The sequence below is a fragment of the Pipistrellus hanaki genome (genome assembly GCF_964339955.1).
Source record: "Pipistrellus hanaki genome assembly, chromosome: 4".
Classification (NCBI taxonomy): domain Eukaryota; kingdom Metazoa; phylum Chordata; class Mammalia; order Chiroptera; family Vespertilionidae; genus Pipistrellus; species Pipistrellus hanaki.
In genome coordinates, this window is record NC_140506.1 from 92,578,903 (window position 1) to 92,601,149 (window position 22,247).

The 22,247-nt window shown below is 52.5% G+C and overlaps 1 protein-coding gene across 2 annotated transcripts in view; it reads left to right on the forward strand.

Annotated features, from left to right (window-relative positions):
• Positions 1-11,340: 11,340 nt before the first annotated feature.
• The window catches only part of LOC311621301 (tryptase beta-2-like), a gene marked incomplete at its 5' end in the record, with an annotated part of 39,648 nt that continues 28,741 nt past the window's right edge, over positions 11,341-22,247 (forward strand). Inside the window, 5 exons of one of the 2 annotated variants that reach the window (XM_084881239.1) lie at positions 11,341-11,401; positions 11,543-11,717; positions 11,830-12,095; positions 13,001-13,164; positions 13,241-13,771. In XM_084881239.1, the coding sequence (XP_084737365.1) occupies positions 11,341-11,401; positions 11,543-11,717; positions 11,830-12,095; positions 13,001-13,164; positions 13,241-13,405 (831 nt within the window). In that variant the 3' untranslated portion in view covers positions 13,406-13,771. Of the gene's footprint in view, positions 11,402-11,542; positions 11,718-11,829; positions 12,096-13,000; positions 13,165-13,240; positions 13,772-22,247 lie in introns of those variants that run through there. The other variant, XM_084881238.1, reaches the window with a different exon arrangement.

A 22,247-nucleotide genomic window follows, 5' to 3' on the forward strand; every position in this document is an offset into this window, starting at 1 on the left:
GGCAGGTGGGACAGAGCATCCGGAGGTGAGGGGGATTCAAGAGGAGGTTGCTGAGCAGCTGCTCAGTCACTGGGGCCCAAATTATTGTTTCTTGTCTCATCTCTTTTATTTGCGTGCAGCCCCTATTCCAGAGCCTGAATACTGAACCATGCCGGACGTGGGACTTCACATACGTGCATGTATGTGTGTGTGTGTGTGTGTGTGTGTGTGTGTGTGTGTGGTTTCAGTTGCATGGATTGGGAAGGTCCAATACATGCAGACATATGGCCACATATAACTTTGATAGATGTTGGACAGGAGCAGATCACAGCAAACACCATGTGATAAGGCCACTTGCCAACAAGTTCACTGTCTGAGTTTAAGAGGGGCGTCCTGTAACCCAACTTTGGTAACTGACTCTGGACATTTATTTCTCTGCCTTGTTTATGTCCTCGGCAAATAATGAGCCTGAATTTCTGTTCTCAGAGGTCTCTTCCAGTTGCCTGGTATTGGAAGACAACAGGCTACCTTGGTATTTTAAGCTCTCTCACACTTATATCAAAAATGGGTACAAGCCTTCCTACATTGGGAAATTAAAAAAATAAAACTTCTAAAGCAATGTCAGAATGAAAATTAAAAAGTACATAAGATGCACAATGGTGACAATATCACCTCCCAATATTCACAGGGACGTGGTGGCTTGCACTGGAGAGAGATGACCAGTCTTTTCTGGATTTAGTACAAATAGAACAGAGAATGTCCTGTTGAAGTTAAGAAGTGAGTAAAAAGATGTCAGAGGAAACCGAGAGAGGGAGCATAAGGAAGAGAATTTAAGTTCGGCCAACTAAGGGAAGAAAGTCAGAGGAAATTAAAAATAAATAAAAAGAAGCACCTGGACTAGATGATAAAGAAATTACAGGGTTGCAAAGCTAAAGGTGAGTTCCTTAAGTCTAATGAAATAGGCAAACCTCTGAAAAGATTGGTCAGGCAGGAAAACTGATGCACAGATAATCCTATATAATAAAAGCCTAGGTGGCCTCATGCCCTTTCACAAGATGGTCGCCACAAGATGGCTGTCAGGGAGGGGCAATTGGGGGTGACCAGGCCTGCAGGGAGGGCAGTTGGGAGCGATTGGGCCAATTAGGGAGAGCAGTTGGGGGCAATCAGGCTGGCAGGGGAGGGCAGTTGGGTGTGATCAGGCCAGCAGTTAGGCATCAATCAGGCCAGCAGGGGAGTGTAGGGGGTGACAGGCTGGCAGGCAGAAGTGGTTAGGGGCAATCAGGCAGGAAGGCAGGTGAGCGGTTAAGAGCCAGCAGTCCTGGATTGTGAGAGAGAAGTCCAAATGCCAGTTTAAGCCCAAACCAAAATCAGAAGTTGGACATCCCCCAAGGGGTCCCAGATTGGAGAAGGTGCAGGCCAGGCTGAGGGACACTCCTCCAGCGGAGGTGGGGGTGGGGGGTGTCCCTCATGCACGAATTTCATGCACTCAGCCTCTAATATTAATAATAAAGCGATGAACAGAAACATGGACAGGACAGAGATTTTTTAAAATCAGAAAAGGTTAGTATGAACAACTACATTAAACAAATTAGCCCTAAGGTTACATGGGCAACTTTTAGACAAGTATAACTCATGGGAACTGACTTTAGGAGAATGGGAAGCAGGACCAGATGTAGATTCATGAAAGGCCAGCTTCTGGGTGGTGAACTAAAATATAAAGTACAACACGGGAGAGTTACAGCACAGCATGGCTTCCTGGAGAATTACACTGAGACTTTAGGCCCCAGGGCTCTTCCAGGGAACAGAAAGGAGGCAGCTCCCTGGCACCCTGTCTGGAGCACAGAACCAGGCACAGAGAATAAAGGAACATTTCAGGCCACTTTCCATTATGAACACAGAATGAAGAAATCCAAAGTAAAACATTATCAAACTGACATTTAATGTCTAAAATAATTACCAAAAGACCCAGGAAGGTCTAAACCACCATGGTTTAACAGCAATTAGTGCAACATGCCACATTAACGGAGCAGAAATAGATGATAAAAGCCATCTGATAATCTCAATAGATATGAAAAAAATTTTTTTTTGATTTGGTTGATAAATTCAACCACAGTTTGTGATGAAATTCTTAACAACTTGGACCATAGGTGACTTCTTTAAATGATAAGGGTGCAAACATCCTACTTACCCTAATGCTAACAGGTAAAATGTAGTCCATTTTACACCATTCAGGGTTGTGCTGCCCCTGAATGAGGGATGATGGACAGTGAGGCCCAGACAGTGCAGGTGACTCCAGGCAGCACACAGCGATCAGAAACACACAAAAGGAGTGAGGATCAGGGGAGAGGGGAGGAGGTTACCAGGAATAACATGGCAGTGTACACGGAACTCCCAAGGCCATCTGCACACACATTAGAACTAATATGGGTGTGGCGAGGCACCTTTTTACATGATCAATACGTGCAAGATTTCAGAGAGGAAATTGTCCAGTTGAGCTAGAGGACAAAAGGTCCAAGTAAAGTGGACAGATATATGCTGACCATGGGAGGAGGACGCAGCACCCGAGAGCTGTAAACTCTTATCAATGTACAGCCATTCACTCCCACAGAAGTCCCACCCACAGGATTTTTCAGGACAGTTGGCAAGGTAACTTTTACATTTTTAAAAAAATATATTTTATTGATTTTTTTATAGAGAGGACGAGAGAGGGATAGAGAGTCAGAAACATCGATGAGAGAGAATCATCGATCAGCTGCCTCTTGCACACCCTCTACTGGGTATGTGCCTGCAAACAAGGTACATGTCCTTGCCCTGAATTGAACCCGGGATCTTTCAGTCCGCAGGCCAATGCTCTATCCACTGAACCAAACCGGTTTCGGCACTTTTACGTTTTGATGGCAGGTTTTGGGAGTAAAAAGTTATCATTAAAGTCTTTTGCTTTGATTGAAAAGAGAACTGACCTTGGGTTATAAGACACAATTGTATTTGACAAGAAAATCCTTGAGTGAAATTTCTTTTTTATTTTGTTAACCCTCACCCCAGGATTTCTTTTTTTGGGGGGGTCCTTTTAATTTTTATTTTTTATTATTGTCTAAAGTTTAATATATATCTCCCTTTCTCATGACTCACCCTCACCCATTCCCACCCCAGGCAAGCCTTCACCACCTCAGTGTCTGTGTCCCTTGGTTATGTTAACATGCATGCATACAAGTCCTTTGTTGCTCTCTAACCCCCCTACCCCCCCACACACACATATCCCCTGCATTTCTCTCTGGGTCTATTTTTGTTCATCAATTTATGTATATTTTTCCCATTGATTTTTAGAGAGAGTGGAAGGGAGGGGGAGAGACAGAAACATGAAGGTGAGAGAGACATATTGGTTGGTTGCCTCTCTCACACACCCTGACCAGGGCCAGGGATCCAGCCTGCAACCAAGATATGTGCCCTTGACTGGAATCCAACCTGAGGCCCTTCAGTCTGAGGGCTGACACTCTAAGCATTGAGCCAAACCAGCCAGTGTGAGTGAAATGTATTTTGTTGACACAGGAACTGAGAAAGTGCTAGACTAGCACTAGGTAGTCTCCCCTCTCCCCTCCCCAGTGTCTTCTGTTTGAGCACCTGGTTTTAGGATGAATAAGGTCTGAAAGGTTCAGAGTGTGCTGAGGTCATTCACCTATGATATGAGGCCATCGTGTATCAAAAGAGCTTTTATTTCAGGCACCTGGGTGCAGGGGGGCTGAGGCCAAAAAAAGGCATCAGCGGTGACTGAAGGGATGGCAGGGTTTTACTAACTTCTGCTGGCTGCAAACCATTCTGCTGATGTGACAGTCCGGTCCTTGGTTCTTCCCGTCGCCAGATGTCTGGTGCTTGTGTAGGCTATGCTGCACTCAAGGCTACAGGCTTTCTGCAAGTCAGGACTTGGGAGAAGGCACTTGCAGAAAAACGCACACATGCCCTGTATTTTGCTAGTGCCCAGCCCTCCCCGCCCCCAACAGAGACACCATGGGCACCTCCACTCCCTGCTGCTCTCTGCCACCCCGCCAAGCCCCACGTTTCCTTTCTCCGGGCAACTCAGTTCCAGTCGGTGAGCATGCCTGCTTGCAACCAGCACTTGAACTCCAGCAGGAAGTGTCTCTGGCTTCTTACTCCTGCTGCTTCTTGACAGCTGCGTTTGCTCCACAACAAAGTGCCCCAGCCTGGGTGGCTCAGGCAGCAGTGAAGGATTCTCACCATCTGGGGGCAGAAGTCTGAGATCCAGGCCTCTCTCCCAGCTTCGGGGGCTACTGGAACCCCCTGGGGTTCCTTGGCTTTATGGCTGCATCATGTTCCATTTGTGGATGGACTACATTTTACCTACCTACTCATGTGTCATGGGCACTTGAATTGTTTCTGCCTTTTGATTATTAAGGATAACGTCGCTGTAACATTAGTGTACGCAAAAGCAGAAAAAAGAAGAGCACACTGCTCTTTGACAATAGAGTGGAACCTTGGTTCTCCAACTTAATTAGGTAGTACCTGCCTAACAAAGCTTCTAGAGCAGTCTTTTCTAAATGAGTGAGTCCATGCTGTGGGAGGACTACCTTATGGGCAAACTGTTCTGGGACATAGACCCTGTGATCTGGGAGTATCCACCAGCCTTCCATTGTTCTCTTGCCCCCTTCTTTCGGGCCCATTCCCCCTCCTGAGGAGTGTACTCTGGAGGCTCAGGTAATTTGGGGTCCACCATGATCTGTGCCAGAGCTGCTGGTTCTTTGGCAGCCAGCTTGTCTGTGGCGTCAGCACGCTGGTTTCTTTCTGATACTGAGTCTTTCCCTTTCTGGTGACCTATGCAGTGGATGACGGCTACCCTGTTTCCTCGAAAATAAGACAGTGTCCTATATTAATTTTTTCTCCCAAAGTTACGCTAGGTCTTATTTACAAGGAATGTCTTATCTTTCCATCCACTAGGTCTTATTTTCGGAGGATGTCTTATTTTCGGGGAAACAGGAGTATTTACTTGGGCTCCCAGACTGCTTCTAGTAGCTTTAAAATCTCATTCTGATTTTTTATTCCCTTTCCTCCTGCTGTCAAGAGCCCCCTTTCCTTATATATGGCCCCATGGATATGCAGTGGAGCAAAGGCATAGCACGAGTCAGTGTAGATGTTGGTACGCTTATTCTTACTGAGTTCTAAGGCTCTGGCGAGGGCCCAAAGTTCTGCTCTCTGAGTTGACCATCCTTCAGGCAGGGCCTGTGCTTCCATTGTCTCAAAGTTTGATACCACTGCATATCTGGCTCGTCTTTTTCCTTCATCTAAGAAGCTGCTGCTGTCTGTGAACAATACCAAGCCTGCGTTTTGCAGGGGCCTATCCCTTAGGTCTGGCTGGTTGGAATAAACTTCTTCTAGGACTTCCAGATAATCATGCTCAGGGGCTGCCTCAGGGATGGGTAGGAAGGTGGCAGGATTAAGTGTTCTCACTGCTTCTAATCATACCCGTGGATTCTCACATAACAGACCTTGATACTGAGTCATGTGAGCATGAGTCAGCCAGTGCTGCCCCCTTGCTTCCATCAGTGTGACAACAGCGTGAGGTACTTTTACATTAAGTTTTGTCCTAGAATATGCTTATCCGCTTCCTTGGCTAATAATGCCGTGGCTGCAAGGACCTTGAGGCACGGGGGCCACCAGGAGGCAAAGGGGTCAATCGCTTGGGGAGATAGGTTCCTGGTCTTTGCCAGAGTCCAAACTCCTGGGTTAGAAATCCTAGGGATACCCCACTGTTCTTGTGAACAAAAAGATTAAAGTGTCATGTCACATCTGGTAGCCCTAGTGCTGGGGCCTCAGTGAGCTTTGCCTTTATGGTGATGAAGGCTTTCTCTTGTTTGGGATCCCCATCGATGGATGCATTTTCTTCTCCTCTTAAAGCTTCATAGAGAGGCTTGGTCAGGTCTGAAATTCCAAATTCCAGATTTGGAATTTCCAAATTCGACAGATTTCTGCCATTCTCAGGAATTCCTGAATCTGCCACCACCAGGTGCTAGGGAATGGAATGGCACATACTGCCTGCTTCCTTTCAGTCCCTAGCCTTCATGTCCCTTGGGTGATCCAGAAGCCTAGATACTTGACTCCTGACAAATCTGTGCCTTTTTCTTAGACACCGATAACCCGTTTGAGTTAGTAGTCTCAGAAGGGCTTGTGCTCCCTCCCAGCACTGAGCTAGTGTAGTGACGGCCAGAAGGAGGCCGTTTACATACTGGAGTCGAACACACCCTAAGTCCTGTCCTGGGAACTTAGATCAGATGCTAGTGCTCCACTCAAAAGAGTAGGTGAGTTCTTGAACCCTTGTGGCAGTCAGGTCTAAGTGAACTGCTCCTTGGCCCCTGAAGTTGGGTTTTCTCATTTGAAGTTGATGAGAGGCTGACTGGAAGAGGCTGACTGGGAGCCCCCATTGTCTGCTTTGCCCCCACCCCAGCCCGGACTCACATGGCCAGCATTCTCAGGGTCCCTGGGCCAGGATAGTCCTGACTGCAGGTCTCTGTCTCCACAACCAGGACGTCCACCTCCTGCCAACTGCAGGGGTTGCAGAGACTCTGGGGGAACAAGCCAAAGAGAAGTTGGGGCGCCAGGCATGCCCTGTGGAAGGCTCCAGAAACAAACCTGCACATGATGAGCCTGGCATCCACACCTGTGGGTCACATGCTGAGACATGGTGACGTGGTAGAAAGCGGCAGCAGTCAGAGAGAGCGGTAACAGAAGAGGGAGCTGTTTAGTTCAATGAAGCAATAGTTCAGAAAGAAACCCACACATAAATGATCAATTATTTTCAAGCCAGGGAAGGGCTGGCTTTCTTTACCAATGTTTCTGGAATGATTGTGTAATCTGTGGGGGTCAGGAGGTGGGAGAACATGAGCCTTGGCACTTGCCTCCTGTGAGAATAAACTAACATCTTTTCTATTCAAGAACAGTTTAGACAGCCATTATTTTGGACTTTGTGTCTTGGCAGCCGCCATGTTGGCCACATGGCTTGCAGTTCTCCTGGGGGCTGCCATTTTGAAACAGCAAAGGCTGAGATTAGCCAATCTCAAAAGACTGTGTGCCTGAGCTCTAATCAAGAGCAATGGACAGGTCACGTGCTTAAAGGATTATAAACCGGAGCAGCCCACCTGCTTCGTGTACGCATGCTTCCAGACCATGTGTGCGCATCCTTCTATATAGAACTAAAGATGTTTGTCTTGCTGCCTTGCTCCCGAGTGTGTTTTGTGTTCTATAAGGACCCATGACTTAAAGGCTGGGCAGTGGGGGGGCTTTCCTTATTTCTAAAACTCCTGACATACATAATTTAATTCAACATGGATCATAGATTTAATTGTAGACATCTAGACTAATAATAGGGTAATATGCTAATTAGACTTCCTTCTGGACAAAGCCATGATAGTGGGGGCCGAGTCAGAGACAGTTAGGGGTTAGATCAGGTCGATAGGTGAGGGCAGTTGAGGGTGAGATCAGGCTGGAAGATGAGGGCATTTTGGGGCAACATCAAGCTGGCAGGGGAAGGCAGTTGGGGGTAACCAGGCCAGCAGGGGAGGGAAGTTGGGCACATTAGGCAGGCAGCAGATGAGTGGTTAGGAGCCAGTGGTCCTGGATTTGAGAGGGATGTCTGAATGCCAGTTGAAACATCGTCTGAGAGGTCCCAGTTTGGAGAGGGTGCAGGCTGGGCTGAGGGACACTCTCCTCCCCCAGTGCATGAATTTCATGCACCAGGCCTATAGTTTATACAGATGTGTCTATACACCAGTCAGTGCACACACATTTCCTTGTTCTCTCAGCTGAGGGCATAGATGCAAGGACACCCCAGAGCAACCAGCACACCAGTGAAGCCCAGACTCGGGTTTCTAACAGCATCTCCAAAACAAGGAGCTGGGGTCCTTGGAGAAATGGCTGATTCTAGCATTGAGGCAGCAAATGTTCAAGAAGAGCCAGGTGTCTGAGAAGCTGTCACAGCCCAGAGGACCCTAAGGAGATAAGACAATTAGATGTCATGTGGGGCCTGGATGGAATCGTGGTAAAGAAAGAGGCCATTGGCAGAAAAGTAAGGGCATCCAAATAAACCAGGGATTATAGTAAGTATAGTGTATCACATTGGGTCATCTATAAAAATAAAAGTAATATGCTAATTAGACCAGACAGCTAAACAACCTTCCAGATGTCATTCCTAAGGTTCTTTCAGACGAAGCTGCGGTGGCTGGGGCTGAGGTAAAGGTGGTTAGGGGTAATCAGGGGAGGTGAGCAGTTAAGGGTGATCAGGCATGCAAGCAAGTGGTTAGGGGTGATCAGGCAGGCAGGCAGAGGAGTTAGGAGCCAGCAGTCCCAGACTGTGAAAGGATGCAGATTCGACTGAGTTATCCCCATGCATGAAATTCCTATACTGGGCCTCTAGTTCATTATAACAAATAGATCATACTATTATAAAATGTTAATAATAGAGGAAATTGGGTACAGGGTATAAATCTAAACCTTTTCTAAAATTTAAAAGTATATTTCTAAATAAGAAATACAGACCTAGAGTTCCAGGCCCAAATGAGCCTAAGAGAGACAGCTCAAGCCCTGTTAGGAGTGTTGCCTCACCGTCCACAGGTCTTATGGTCTCCACCACAGATCAGACAGACACATCACAGCTGCCCAGCCGAGGGCAGCCCTTCCTAACCGTCCCCCTGTGCTGCCAGAACCTGATCACTGAGCTGATTAGGGGGCTCTGGGAGAGGCCAGGACTTCCTGTCCCCCCAGCTAGCTCCCAATCACAGGCGGAGTTGGAGGTCATTGTAGGTCAGTGATCTCCTCTTAGATCTGGGGGAACTGAGACATGAGGAGGGTTTTGCTTGATGATCCAGGACCAGTCTTCTTGTGGTGCAGACCTGTCTCCTTCCTGCTAAGCCCTGCCAAGAGCTTCAGCTCTGAAGTGGGTGTTCCACATTGACCCTGATGATGATAAGGATGGCAATGGCACCACCTGTCCAGGCCTCTGAGGGCCTGTGGCCCAGTTTATGGGGTGGAGATAGGTCTGCAGGAACACAGATCATCCGCTTCCTGGACCACACAGTGCCCTCTAGGCCCCCACAGGAAGGGAGATGGGCCCTCACCTGTCCCACCCCAGTTAGCCTCCAGCATTGGGACCCTCTCTCCCCACTGGCAGAGGATGGCCCTCCCAAGATGTCCTCATCCTCACCCCTGTGCCTGTGCCTGTGACTGTGGGCTCACGGGGGAGAGGCTTTTGTGGACATGACTAAGGTGATGGCCTCGAGACAGGAGAGTTCCCTAGGCCATCCAAATGCACCCAGTGTCCTCAGGTGAGTCCTTAAAATCACAGGCTCTTCCCAGCTGTGGGCAGGGGATGGAGGGTGTGGGAGAGATGCTCCCTGTGGCCTTTGAAGATGGAGGACAGGCCAGGAGCTGAAGCACTTGGGGGGCCTCTAGAAGCTGAAAGAGTCCAGGAACTGATTCTCCCCTGGAGCCTCTGGGAGGAATGCAGCCCTGCCCACACATGGGCTTTAGCTCCTGAGACCCAGGACATGCCTCTGACAGAAGAATCAAGAGAAAATGAATGTGTCATCACAGCCCCGACTTTGTGGTAATTCCCAACCCAGCTGATATCCCTGAAATATATACCCAACATTTAAGGAAGAAAGAATACCAAACCTACATAATCTATCCCAGTTGGAGAGAACACTGCCCAACTTCTTTGTTTAAGGTCAGGATTACCTTCATACCAAAATTTGTCAAAGACATTACATAGAAGGTAACTACAGACGAATATCCCTCATCAGCATAGACACAAGAATCCTCAATAAGATATTAGCAGATTGAATCAGGAGCCATATAGATGGGATCTATAATAGATAACACATTGTGACCCAGAGAAGTTTACATAAGAAAACCAGAGATATTGTATGGGAAGAAAACTACAGACCAGTGTCCCTCCTAGAGCGAGCCACCAAAATCCTTAATCCAACTTTGGTGAATTGAGTTCCTCCAAATATGGAGAGGCTGACACATCACGGTCCAGTATATAATTCATTCCAGGAATGCAAAATTTGTTTAACATGTGAAAATCAGTCCACGTAATTCATTATATTGACAGACTATGAAAGAGTAGCTATTATTGTCCTATGCTTAGCAGCAGAAAAAAACTTTTACATAATTCAACACCCATTTCAATTCAATGGAAATAACTATAGCATGCTGTCTTGATTAATTTGCTGAGAATTTCTGTTGGATTGAAATGGGTGTTGAGTTGTGTTAAAAAAAAAAAAAAAATTCTGCCACTAAGCATAAGATAATAGCGGTTCTTTTACAGTTTGTCAATATGATGAATTACATGGATTGATTTTCACATGTTAAACCACCTTTGCATGTATTCCAGGCCTGGGTCAGCTGAGGTTATAGACAGCTGGGAAGAACATCACTCACAAACTGCAAATCAAGACATTGCTGGACCCTATCAAAGAACTGAGGTCACAGGGCAAAGAGCTGACCCAACATCTGGAGAGGAACCAGACCAAGCACTTGGTCACCTGGGACAGATGTGTAGGAGCCAGCCAGGGACAGATGGGTCCCAGAGCCAGACGGGTGTCTGGTCAGGGTAGAGGGCAGCCCGAGGCTCCCCTAGGCCACAGGAGGGGCCATCTGGATGGCAGTGGGTGATGCAAAAGGATCAGGACTCTGGGTGTTGGGGGAGGTGGCTAGAGGCTCTAGTAACAAGCAAGCCCAAGGGACTGAGGAGCTGGGAGGATGAACAGGCAGGGATAGTGGTCAGCCCTGGTTGTGGAGGGCGGGGGCCAGGTGTAGTGGGGCCTGACTGAGGGGTGTCCAAGGGGAACTGGCACTAGCTGCTTGTTATCGGTTACCTCTATCTGCCTGTTCCATCACTGATGACACTCAGATCCCAAGATAACAAGGTATCATGGAGATCAGCAGAACTGCTCAGATAACACCCGGACATGGATGTTGTCAGATACCCAAGAAATCCTGGGAGGGGGATCAGGGCCCTGGGTCTGAATCATCCACTTCCTCCACCCCTGATTGGAGGATTGAGCAACCCCTCCTCTGACCCGCCACTCACCCCATCTGGAAGGATAAATGGGAGAGGAGAGTGGGCTGGGGCAATAGCAGCAGCGACCTGTCAAGGTAAGCACCCCACCAGACCCCACCACCTGGGGTTAGTGCACTGAGTAGCTGAGCCTCACATCTGGAGCAGCAGGACCTCAGACTCCGGGTCTGAACTGGCCCCTCATCCCAAGGTCCTCGACTCCATCTGCCCCCACACTCTGCAGACCCCTACCGGGCTCAGCCCCCCTGGGTCAAGCAGCCCCTCCTGGCTCCTTCCAGATGCTGAGTCTGCTGGTACTGGCACTGCCCCTCCTGCTGAGCCCGGGCCATGCAGCCCCTGGTGAGTCCTGACCCTGCTCAGCCCTGTCCCTGCCCCTGCCCCTCCCCACACCGGCTCCACAAGGGGTGGTGGGCTCACAGAAGCCCAGGTTTGTGTGGGCACAGGGGCTGGGCTGTGTCCTAAGGGTGTTTCCTGCCCCAGCCTTGAGCCAGGACCGGGAGAGAGTGGGCATCGTGGGGGGGCAGGAGGCCCCTGGAAACAAGTGGCCCTGGCAGGTGAGCCTGAGACTCCTACGAGACGAATACTGGCAACACATCTGCGGAGGCTCCCTCATCCACCCCCATTGGGTGCTGACCGCCGCGCACTGCCTGGGACCGTGAGTACCCGTGGGACCTGATGGGTGGGGGCTGGGGCTGGGACTGCATCCCCACTCCCTCTGAGTTAACAGGCACCCGCTCAGTCCTCTGAGTAAGTGCCCCTCCCTCCAGGGAAATCAAAGATCCCGCAAGCCTGAGGGTGCAGCTGCGGGAGCAGCACCTCTATTACCGGGATAAGCTGCTGCCTGTCAACCAGGTCATCGTGCACCCCAACTACTATGATGTCGTAGAAGGGTTTGACATTGCCCTGATGGAGCTTGAGGATCCTGTGAATATCTCCTGCAATGTCCAGCTGGTCGCTCTGCCCCCTGCCTCGGAGACCTTCCCCCCAGGGACCCCGTGCTGGGTGACAGGCTGGGGTGATGTGAGTGAGAAAAGTGAGTCACGCACAGTTGGATGAGGGGAACCAGTCACACCCATGACCCAGCTCTGGGGTTCCCTTTTGGGGATGGTCCTGATGGGACAGCTCAGGGAATGGAAGTTTGGTGAGCTCGGCCAGGGAGAGCTGGCAGGGGCAGGGTGTACCAAGAGAAGGGACTAGGTGCCTGGGCGAGGAAGTCACTTAGGGCCACCGTGCCTCAGTTTCCCCTGGTATTTCATGGATGGAATGTAGGAAGGAGAGAAAACACACACCCAGGCGTCATTACTAATAAGAAAAAGAGATCAGCCCGCCACCGCAGGCTGGCCTGCTCTTCTCCCTGTGCCCCAACAAGGAGCCCGAACCAGGCACCAGGGGGCAGCTGGATGTGCTGAGTCTGACCCTCCAGCACCATTGTCTTCTCCCCCTGAGCCCACAATCCAGGGCAAAGCCTTAGGGACACTGAGCATGAGCAGGCGCCCTGCGTGAGGCATGGCCTCTGGGCCTCCCACAAGGGACCTGGTTGTGGCATCACTCAGGCACACCTGAGACACAACATCCAACCCATCCAGCCCCGAAAACTGAGTCCTGGGGCCAGGCTGGCCTGGAGGCGGAGCTGGGAGGAACCCGGGCCTGGCTCCCACCCCTTCCCTTCCCCAAAGGGGCGTAGGTGAGGTCAAGGACGAGGCCCGCTTTGGGGGAGGAGGTGGTAGCCCTGCATGTGCCTGGGCTCAGGCCTGGCACCAAGGAGGCAGCGGCAACCCCCTGCTGCCATCCCCGCCCCTGTGCCATCCCCACCCCTGTGCCATCCCTGCCCCTGTGCTATCCCCGCCCCTGTTCCATCCCCACCCCTGTGCCATCCCATGGCAGGTTGGCAGAGCCTCCCAGCCCAGCCTGCTTCGCCCTCCTCCTCTCACCCCACAGAACATCTCCCCCCGCCGTTCCCCCTGAAGGAGGTGAGGGTCCCCATCGTGGAAAACAGCAAATGTGACGCGGAATACCACACTGGCCTGTACACGGGGGACAATATCCAGATTGTCAAGGACAGCGTGATCTGTGCCGGGGACAAGGAGAGTGACTCCTGCCAGGTGCGCCCGTGTCCTCCCCGGAAGCCCCACCCCCCCTCAGCCTCTGCAGCCCCTTGCTGACCCCTCTCCTCCCCAGGGCGACTCTGGAGGGCCCTTGGTCTGCAAGGTCAACGGCACCTGGATACAGGCGGGTGTGGTCAGCTGGGGTGACGGCTGTGCCCGGCCCAATAGGCCCGGCATCTACACCCGCGTTACCTCCTACCTACACTGGATCCACCAGTACGTCCCCAAGGAGCCCTGATGCCACCTGGAGCCAAAGACAATACAGCCCCCTCCTGTCCCAGACCACTGCTTCCTGCCCAGTGTCAGCCCTTTCCTCTCCCTGCCCTCTGCCCTAAGCCCCTTCCCTCCAAGCCAATAAGCCCAGCATCTCCTCCTACCTGCACTGGATCCACCAGCATGTCCCCGAGGAACCCTGAGCCCCTCCCTCGGGCTGCCACCTGGGGCCGAGGAGAATCCAGCCCCCTCCTGCCCCAGACCACTGATTCCTGCCCAGTGTTTGCCCTTTCCACCTCTGTGCTCCCTGCACTGAGCCCCCCCAGCCAACCCCTCCTCAGCCCAGGGAGCGGGTGGTGGGCACTGCCCCTCATTAAAGTGTGTGAAGAGCACATGTGGTTGTGGCCGTGTGTCTCTCTGTGGGCCTCACCGAGAGGGAGGGAGGGCTCCAGGGGCAGACATGCAGCCACTGTGTGTCACTGTGGAGACCCGGCCCTGAGCACTGGCCTGGCTGTGGGGACACCCCCTCCTCAGCCCCTAGTGCTTTGGCTTGTCTCCTCGGGGAGCGGTCATGGGAATTCAGGACACAGAAAGCAACACAGAGCATTTAAAAGACGACTCCAGCCCAGACAGAGTGGCTCAGCGGTTGAGCATTGACCTATGAACCAGGATAATTCTAGGGGCAGCCAGATACCCAGCATCGGGGTCACAATGTAGACCCTTAGCCCCACACAATGGGGCCCCCCGACCATGCAGTTCCCGCACTCCCCAGGCCCATCCTCAGCCTCAGGCCGCACTGTGCACGCACATGTGGACATCGGGAGGCTGCCTAGGTGTCCCCTCTGCGGACGGAGGGAGGGAGAGGCTGGAGCCTCCCATCACACAGAGACCACGTGGTGCCGTGCCCGGGGCTGGGTGCAGGGGGGACACTGCTTCTCACAGTCAGTGTGCCAGCTCCCACGCGGAGCCGTCTCCAGGCTGCTACAGGGACAGAGCTGTCCCCAGTCAGGGTCTCAGGACCAGAGGCGCCTGTCCTGAGCACACACCCCGCATGTCTGCCCTGTGCCAGCAAGGGAGCTGGGCCTGAGTCCAAGCACCTCCGTTTCCTGGGGGCCAGATGTCCCCACAGCAATGGGGGCCCTGCCTGTCACCCTCCAGCCCCCCATTCTGGTAGGGGGCAGCATCTCACTGAGTTTTAATTAGCATTTTATGGGATTTGGTGTGGGAACCCCTTTCACAATTGGGGCCCCTGGGCAGGAGAGGGGGCAGGTGTCCTCCTGCAACACTGACGGCCCGAGGCCCTCATCCAATGTGTCCGCCTCTTGGATGAGTGGTCGCTGAGCAAGCTTCCTGTCACTGCTCAGGGCCAGTGGCCGCTGGTTCTGTGCCTCAGGCTTCTGTGCCTGCGGCTTGTCTCCTTGGCACAGCGACCATGCCTGAGCTCCGCTGCCCACGGTGCAGACTTGGCAGGTCCCCATGGGAGGGCATCTGCCCACTCACCTGAGCCTCCCCGCTGTGGACACCGTGGTGGGGAGCTCACCTCCTCCTTCCCTGTCACCCTTAACCATCTGATTGCAGCCAGAATACCGCCCTTCCTCCGTGTGAGAGCAGAGGGGCGGCCAGCGCCCTCCCCGCTCCCTCTCCGCACCACACTCTTGGGGCTGCGCTGTGGTCGGTGGCTGAACTCCCTGGATTGCTCACCTTGCACAAGCCCAGCTACACGTTCCCAGCACAGGCTGTTCTGGGGACACTGAGGGACAAGGGCTCCTCCGGTGGGGGTGCAAGGAAGAAAAGGGACATGGGGGGCCTGGGGCTGAGACCCCCACACTGAGGGAACAGGGAGGAGGCCGGGCACCCCGCTCCCCCTTGTCTGGCCCTGGGATCTGGAGGCGCTCAGCCAGCAGCAGTGACAGACAGTGAGTGCTGGCTTATCAGGGAGGCTCAGCGGGCCTTCCGCTGGGCCAAGGGGGCTGTGAGGGGACAGCCCCTTCCTCTGTGCCCACATGGGTCCTCCTGAGGGTGCTCCGTGCAGGCCCACGGTCACCGGCTGCTGGTGACCCGCACCACAGGTACAGGCGAGGTTGGCACTCGGGTACACCACCCCTCCCTGTGCTCTCCTGGAAAATGGAACCGAGTCACGTCAGTCATGGAGAAGGCCACACCCATGGTGATTGGAGTTTCTTGTTGGAAAAAAGGCATGCCATCTGGAGGTGTGCAGGTCCTGCAGGAAACCATGTATGGGGTGCCGGTGGAATGAGGGGTCTCAGTGCTGGAGACAAATGAGCTAAAACAGGTGAAGGCCCTGAAGGCCCATCGTGTGGGGACCAGGGAAGGCCCTGGGGGTCCAGAGGGCAGAGGACTAGGTCCCTCCCGACCTGCCCCACCCCACGCTGGGCATCATCCGGCCCCCGGGGCCAGGCAGGGCCGGCCTGGGCTGCAGCCCCACTCCCTGAGCTGGACAGAAAGAGCGCTTTCCCCTTTCCCCTGGAATATATTCCTAGAAGTGGGATTACTGGGTCATATGGCAGTTCCATTTTTTTAGTTTTTTGAGGAAACACCATACTGTTCTCCACAGTAGCTGCACCAGTCTGCATTCCCACCAGCAGTGCACGAGGGTTCTTTGGTCAGGGGCAGGACCAAAGCCGGAACTGTGATGAGGGTGTCCGAGCCCTGATAGGGGAAGGCTGAGGGCAGGTGGGCAAAAGGCACAGCTTCTGTTACCTAACAGCCTCGTTGTGCAACACCTCAGTGGAAGCTGGACAGCGAGGGCGGGTGGGGTGCTGTGGAGGGAGCACTGTGCCAGCGTCCAGGGGTCCTCACGTGTCACAGTGGAGGTCTTAGGGCCCGGGGCAGGGAGGGCTCCTGAAGGCCCTCATTCATGTCACTGGCTGTCCCATTCGGGCCCCACTAAACCTCAGGGCAACTGTGAGCACCCTGACAATGACACTGAATCTCACTCACTCTGCCCCACTGCTCAGAGGGACACAGGCCCCAGCGCAGCTTTGTGTCCACAGGATGGCTTTGCTCCTCACCGAGGGCAGCGCCTGGACTGCCTTCGAGGCAGCACCCCTCTCCACAGTGCCCGCCAGGCTCTGACCGTGGCCGCTGATTTCTGTGTGCTGCTCCCTGGCACCTCTCCTGGTGGCTGTCCTCCCACAGCCAGGCCTCTGTCCTAGATGCCGTGGTGCCATCCATGACACCCAGACTGTCCAACTCCATCTCCACCATCCACTCCTTCCTCCTGCTGGCTCCCCCCTCTCCACTCTCCCTCCTCCCAAGGCCCAGGCACCCTGGCACCCACCGTGTCCTAATGGGTAGGAGACTTGACTGGCATCACCAGGGCTTCCTAGGGTTTGTTTACTGGGCTCCTACCACACAGGCTCCGCAGCTGGAGGTTCTCATTGCCTCTGTGGGGCGTTCCCAGTGTCTTGGTTAGTAGTTGGTTTGCTTTCCCCTGAGGTGACCAGTTTTGCCAGAAGAGGCTCCAGGTGCAGTGGCCTGGCTGCTCCCCCTGGCTCCAGGGCATGCTGGGAGGGAAGGCTGGAAGCCCAGGGCCCCGAAGACAGACTGCCACCCATGACTGAATTCTCAGCCCCAGGCTGGTCTCCCTGCACCCGGAGCCTCCTAGGGCCTCTCTCCATGTGTCCCATGCATCATCTTCTGCATGTGTGTGGGCATGTGTGCTTATATGCATATGTGTGTGTGTGTGTGTGTGTGTGTGTGTGTGCCTGTTCTTGTGTGTTTGCGTGTGTGTGTGGTTGTTCAGTTGCATGGATTGGGAAGTTCTGATACATGCAGACATATGGTCACATATAACTTTGATAGACGTTGGACAGGAGCAGATCACAGCGAACACCATGTGACAAGACCACTTGTCAAGTTCACTGAGTTTAAGAGCGGCATCCTGTATCCCATCTTTTGTTACTGACACTGGACATGTATTTCTCTGCCTTTGTTTACGTCCTCGGCAAATACTGAGCCTGAATTTCTGTTCTCAGAGGTCTCTTCCAGTGCCTTGTATTGGAAGACAACAGGCTACATTGGTATTTTAAGCTTTCTCACACTTATATCAAAAATGGGCACAAGCCCTCCTACATTGGGAAATTTAAAAAATGTACTTTTAAAGAAATGTCAGAATAAAAATTAAAAAGTATATATGACTCACAATGGTGACAATACCACGTCCTAACATTCACAGGGACATGGGGGCTTGCACCTGGAGGGAGATGAGCAGTCCCTTCTGGATTTAGTACAAATAGAACAGAGAATGTCCTGTTGAAGTCAAGAAGTGAGAAAAAAGATGTCAGAGGAAACTGAGAGAGAGCATAAGCAATAGGATAAAAGATCAGCCAACTAAAGGAAGGGAGTAAGGGGTGATTTAAAACCAATAAAAGAGCATAATCATTATTGCTTGTCTCATTTTCTGTTCTTATAAGTGTATTTCCAGTAGGACATGATCTCACTCATCTAGGAGAAATGAAGAACAACATAGACTGATGAACAAGAACAGACTCAGAGACAAGGAGCCATGGGTCAGACTGTTGGACCTCAGAAGGAGGGTGGGGATAAAGGGGAGAGATCAACCAAAGGACTTGTGTGCATTCTAATGAGCCTAACCAGTGGTCAAGGACAACAGGGGGGTGGGGCCATGACTGGGGAGGGGTGGGAATGGGAATGGGGGGATGAGGACAAATATGTGATACTGTAATCAATAAAGAAATTTTAAAAATAAAACAAATAACAGAAGCACCTGGACTATATAATAAAGAAATTACAGGGTTGCAAAGCCAAAGGTGAGTTCCTAAAATCTAATGAACTAGGCCAGTGGTCAGCAAACTCATTAATCAACAGAGCCAAATATCAGCAGTACAATGATTGAAATTTCTTTTGAGAGCCGAATTTTTTAAGCGTAAACTATATAGGTAGGTACATTGTTATTAACTTAATTAGGGTACTCCTAAGCTGGCCTTTGCTAAAAACCCAAGGGGCCAAAGAGCTTGCGAGCTGAAGTTTGCCGACCACTGAACTAGGTAAACCTCTGGCAAGATCGATCAGGCAGGAAAAATGATGCATAAATAATATTAGTAATAAAGAGGGGAACAGAAACATGGACAGGCAGAGATTTTTTAAAATCGGAAGAGGTTAGTATGAACAACCACATTAAACAAATTTGCCCGCAGGTGAAATGGACAACTTTTAGGCAAATATAACTCATTAGAACTGACTTTAGGAGAACAGGAAGCAGGACCGGATGTAGATTCATGAAAGGCCAGCTTCTGGGTGGTGAACATCTACCCAGAACTAAAATATAAAGTACAACACAGGAGAGTTACAGCACAGCATGGCTTCCTGGAGAGTTACACTGAGACTTAAGGCCTGAGCTATTTTTCAGGGAACAGAAAGGAGGCAGCTCCCTGGTACCCTGTCTGGAGCACAGAACCAGACACAGAGAATAAAGGAACATTTCAGGCCACTTTCCATTATGATCACAGAATGAAGAAATGCAAAGTAAATCATTATCAAACCAACTTTCAATGTGTAAAATAATTACCAAAGAACCCAGGAAGGTCTGAACCACCATGGTTTAACACCAATTAGTGCAATATGCCACATTAACAGAGCAGAAATAGATGATAATAGCCATGTGATAATCTCAATATATATGAAAAAATAATTTTATTTTGGTTGATAATTTCAACTAGTTTGTGATGAAACTCTTAGCAAACTTGGGCCCTAGGTGACTTCTGTAAATGATAAGGGTGGCTTTCCCAGAGCCCACAGCAAATGTCCTGCTTGTGGGGTTTGGGGGTACGCTGGCAGCCCCACCCCTGAATGAGGGATGATGGACAGGGAGGCCCAGACAGTGCAGGTGAGTCCAGGCAGCACACAGCGACCAGAAACACACAAAAGGAGTGAGGACCAGGAGGAGAACCAAGATGAGGGCATAGGTAATCACCTACACTCGCTTCCTCCCACAACCACATCACCACAACTAAAGGGCAGAACAACCACCACCCAGAACCGCGGGGAAGCTGGCCGAGTGGAAGCTCCATAACCCATAACAGGAGAGAGGGAGGAAGCGCACTGAGACAGGTAAGAGGCGCGGAGGCGCGGAAAGTGCTGGCATCGAGATGTGCTGCTCTTTAAGCCGGGAGAGAGATACAAGCTCCCGCACCCTCTGAACTCCAGTTCAAGGACAGACTCTGGGGGACCCAGGCCCCGTTTTCTCTGACTTCCCACGAGCTAGGGCCGCCCAGCCATTGCTTTTATGCTAATCCCTTCCTGGTTTCACTGTCCCCAGCTTTAGTAAGTGACCCCATAGTCACCTAGACTCGTGTTGTGAAATGTTTCCTGCACGAAGTCAGGAACCCACATGCTACCGGCCGTCCTGGGCAGGCTCGCCAACTGCCAAGGCCCCCTTCCCGATAACAAAAGGATGAAGTATCTTATCACACAGAGCTGGGTGTTTGTTTGTGTGTGTGTGTGTGTGTGTGTGTGTGTGTGTGTGTGTATTTTAATTGATTTCAGAGAGGGAGAGAGAGATACAAACATCGATGATAAGAGAGAATCATCGATTGGCTGTCTTCTGCCCACTCCCTACTGAGGACCAAGCCCAAAACCCTGGCATGTGCCCTTCACTGGAATCGAACCCGGGACCTTTTAGTCTGCAGGCCGACACTTTATCCACTGAGCCAAACCAGCTAGGGCTAGAGCTGGATTTTCATATTCAACCTGGATTTTCATACTCAACCTGTAAAAATGCCTGGATGTGACTCAGTGGGCCAGGGCTGGGCAGAGGGTCCTTATGGGACTGAATGATGCGCCCAATCCTGCTGTCCTTCTCCCGAGAGCCCACACCACCAGGCTCACTGTTCTCACAGCCTGTCGTGTCCCTTCTTGCTTCTTCCACAGCTCCATGCCCCTCCTGCACACCAATCCCTGGGCGCCCTCCCTCTGGCCCCGGCGGGGGTCACCCGGCACCCCTCCTTCCATGCAATGCACTGCAGGGTGGAGATGTGGCCCTGCTGAAGCTGGCACACCCCGCACCTTTCTCCTGCACCCACAGGCTGTCCCTCTGGCCTTGCTCAGCTCCTACTCCCCCAAGGCAGCCTCTGCTGGGTGACTGGCTACGGGGGCATCAGGCCGAACCAAACAGTAGGTGAGACGACAGGGTCTAGGGCTAGAGGAAGCTGCCCAAGGAGGAGCAGAAGGCACTGCCAGGTGCATGAGGCACCCCAGCCTTTTCTCTGACCCTTCCCTACAGGCCCGGTCCTGGCCTCATCCTGCCCCCCAGGCCTGCTTTGGACAGGCATCTGCCTCATTGCCCACACACGTGAACCGCCCTGCCCTGGGGCCGGGACCCATCAGACACTGCCCCTCGGGCTGTTTCCCAGAGAACAGGCACTGAATGAAGCCCCCAGTCCCACCACACCTGCTGCCTCCCAGTCTCTGAGGACCCCAAGCTTCCCTCCCTTCTCCCACCCTCACTGTCCACTCTGCCCCGCAGTGGCCCTGCCCGATCCACAAAGGCTGACACAGGTTCTAGGCCCCTAACGGAGCCCATCACCAAGGAGACGCTGTGGGCTGGCACTTCCAGGGCCACAGGGCTCCTGCAAGGTTCGTCTCCTCTGGTCTGGCTCCTGCCCCTGGTGCCCTGGGGGGCTGGGGGAGGCACTAGCCTGGCTCCTCAGGACTTCAGTTCCCCATTCAGTCTGTGGGGATGAGGAAGCAGAACCCCCATCCACAGGGACCCTGTGATGTGCCATCCTCTGTGCTTAGCAAATGGCTTTCTAAGTCACCCCTCTAATCCTAAGGGATCCCATACCGCAGGCTGGGTCCTGGGCTGGAAGCTGAGGGTAAGGGCAGCTGCTATGATCCAGCTCCATGAGGCTGGGGACTCTGTCTCACCCCAATAACACCATGTGCAACCGTGTGTGTGGCTCAGGGCTGGTGCTCAAGACTCTGGCTGTTCCAGGGATGTGAGCAGGTGCCACAGGGGCAGTGGGACAGGGTCCAGATGCAAAAATGTGACCTGGCTTCTAAGGGAGGCAGCAGGCGCCAGAGGAAGCTCTCAAACTTGGAATAACAATGAAGGGGTTGAATCTAAGCTCTGTGCAGTGAGAGGCTCCGCCCCAGGCCTCCCAGGGGCGGGGCCCAGTTCCTGGCCCCAAGCTGCTGCAGCTGCAGAGATGCTGCTCTGGGGTGCTGGCTGCGGGAGGGCACTATGCTCTGTCCCAGCCCCTTTTGGGTGCTGGGTGCTGCCAGGACCCCAGGTGCAGCCTGTTGATCCCACAGGCCAGGCTGCCAAAGGAGGGTGAGTTTGGACTCCATGCATCTGGGGGTACAGGCACACCTGTTCTGGGGATCCCGGCTGCGGTGGCCCCACTGGGGCTCTGGTCATCTCCCCGCTTCTGTCCTCTCCTCCCGCTGGGTGCAGACTAGGAGGAGTCGGAGGTGCCTTCAGACCTTAGACACATGCTGGGAAGAATTCAAGAGTGAGAGAGAAAGCAGGTTTTATTCAGGAGGGGTCCTGGAGATGATCAGGGGTTGGGTGTGGCTGGTGCGAGGATGGGGGGGGGGGGGGTGTGAGGGGAGAAGAAGCTCAGGTGCCCATGGGAGTGCCACGGGCCCAGCTGGCCCTGCTGCCACCAGTCAGCGCCTGGGATTTTCTACGTTCCTAGTGTTTGAACTTGGCGGTGCCAGATTCTGCCTCTGCCTCTGGGTCGGGAGGGTGGTCTTGTGATCTTGTGCCTAATGTGGTCCCTTCCGGGAGTGTCCTGACCTTTGTTGCCCCACCTTCTACTAGTGGAGCCTGTTCCTCTCCAGCCTGGATTGATCTGTTTCTATAGTCCTTGTTGTTGACCCTG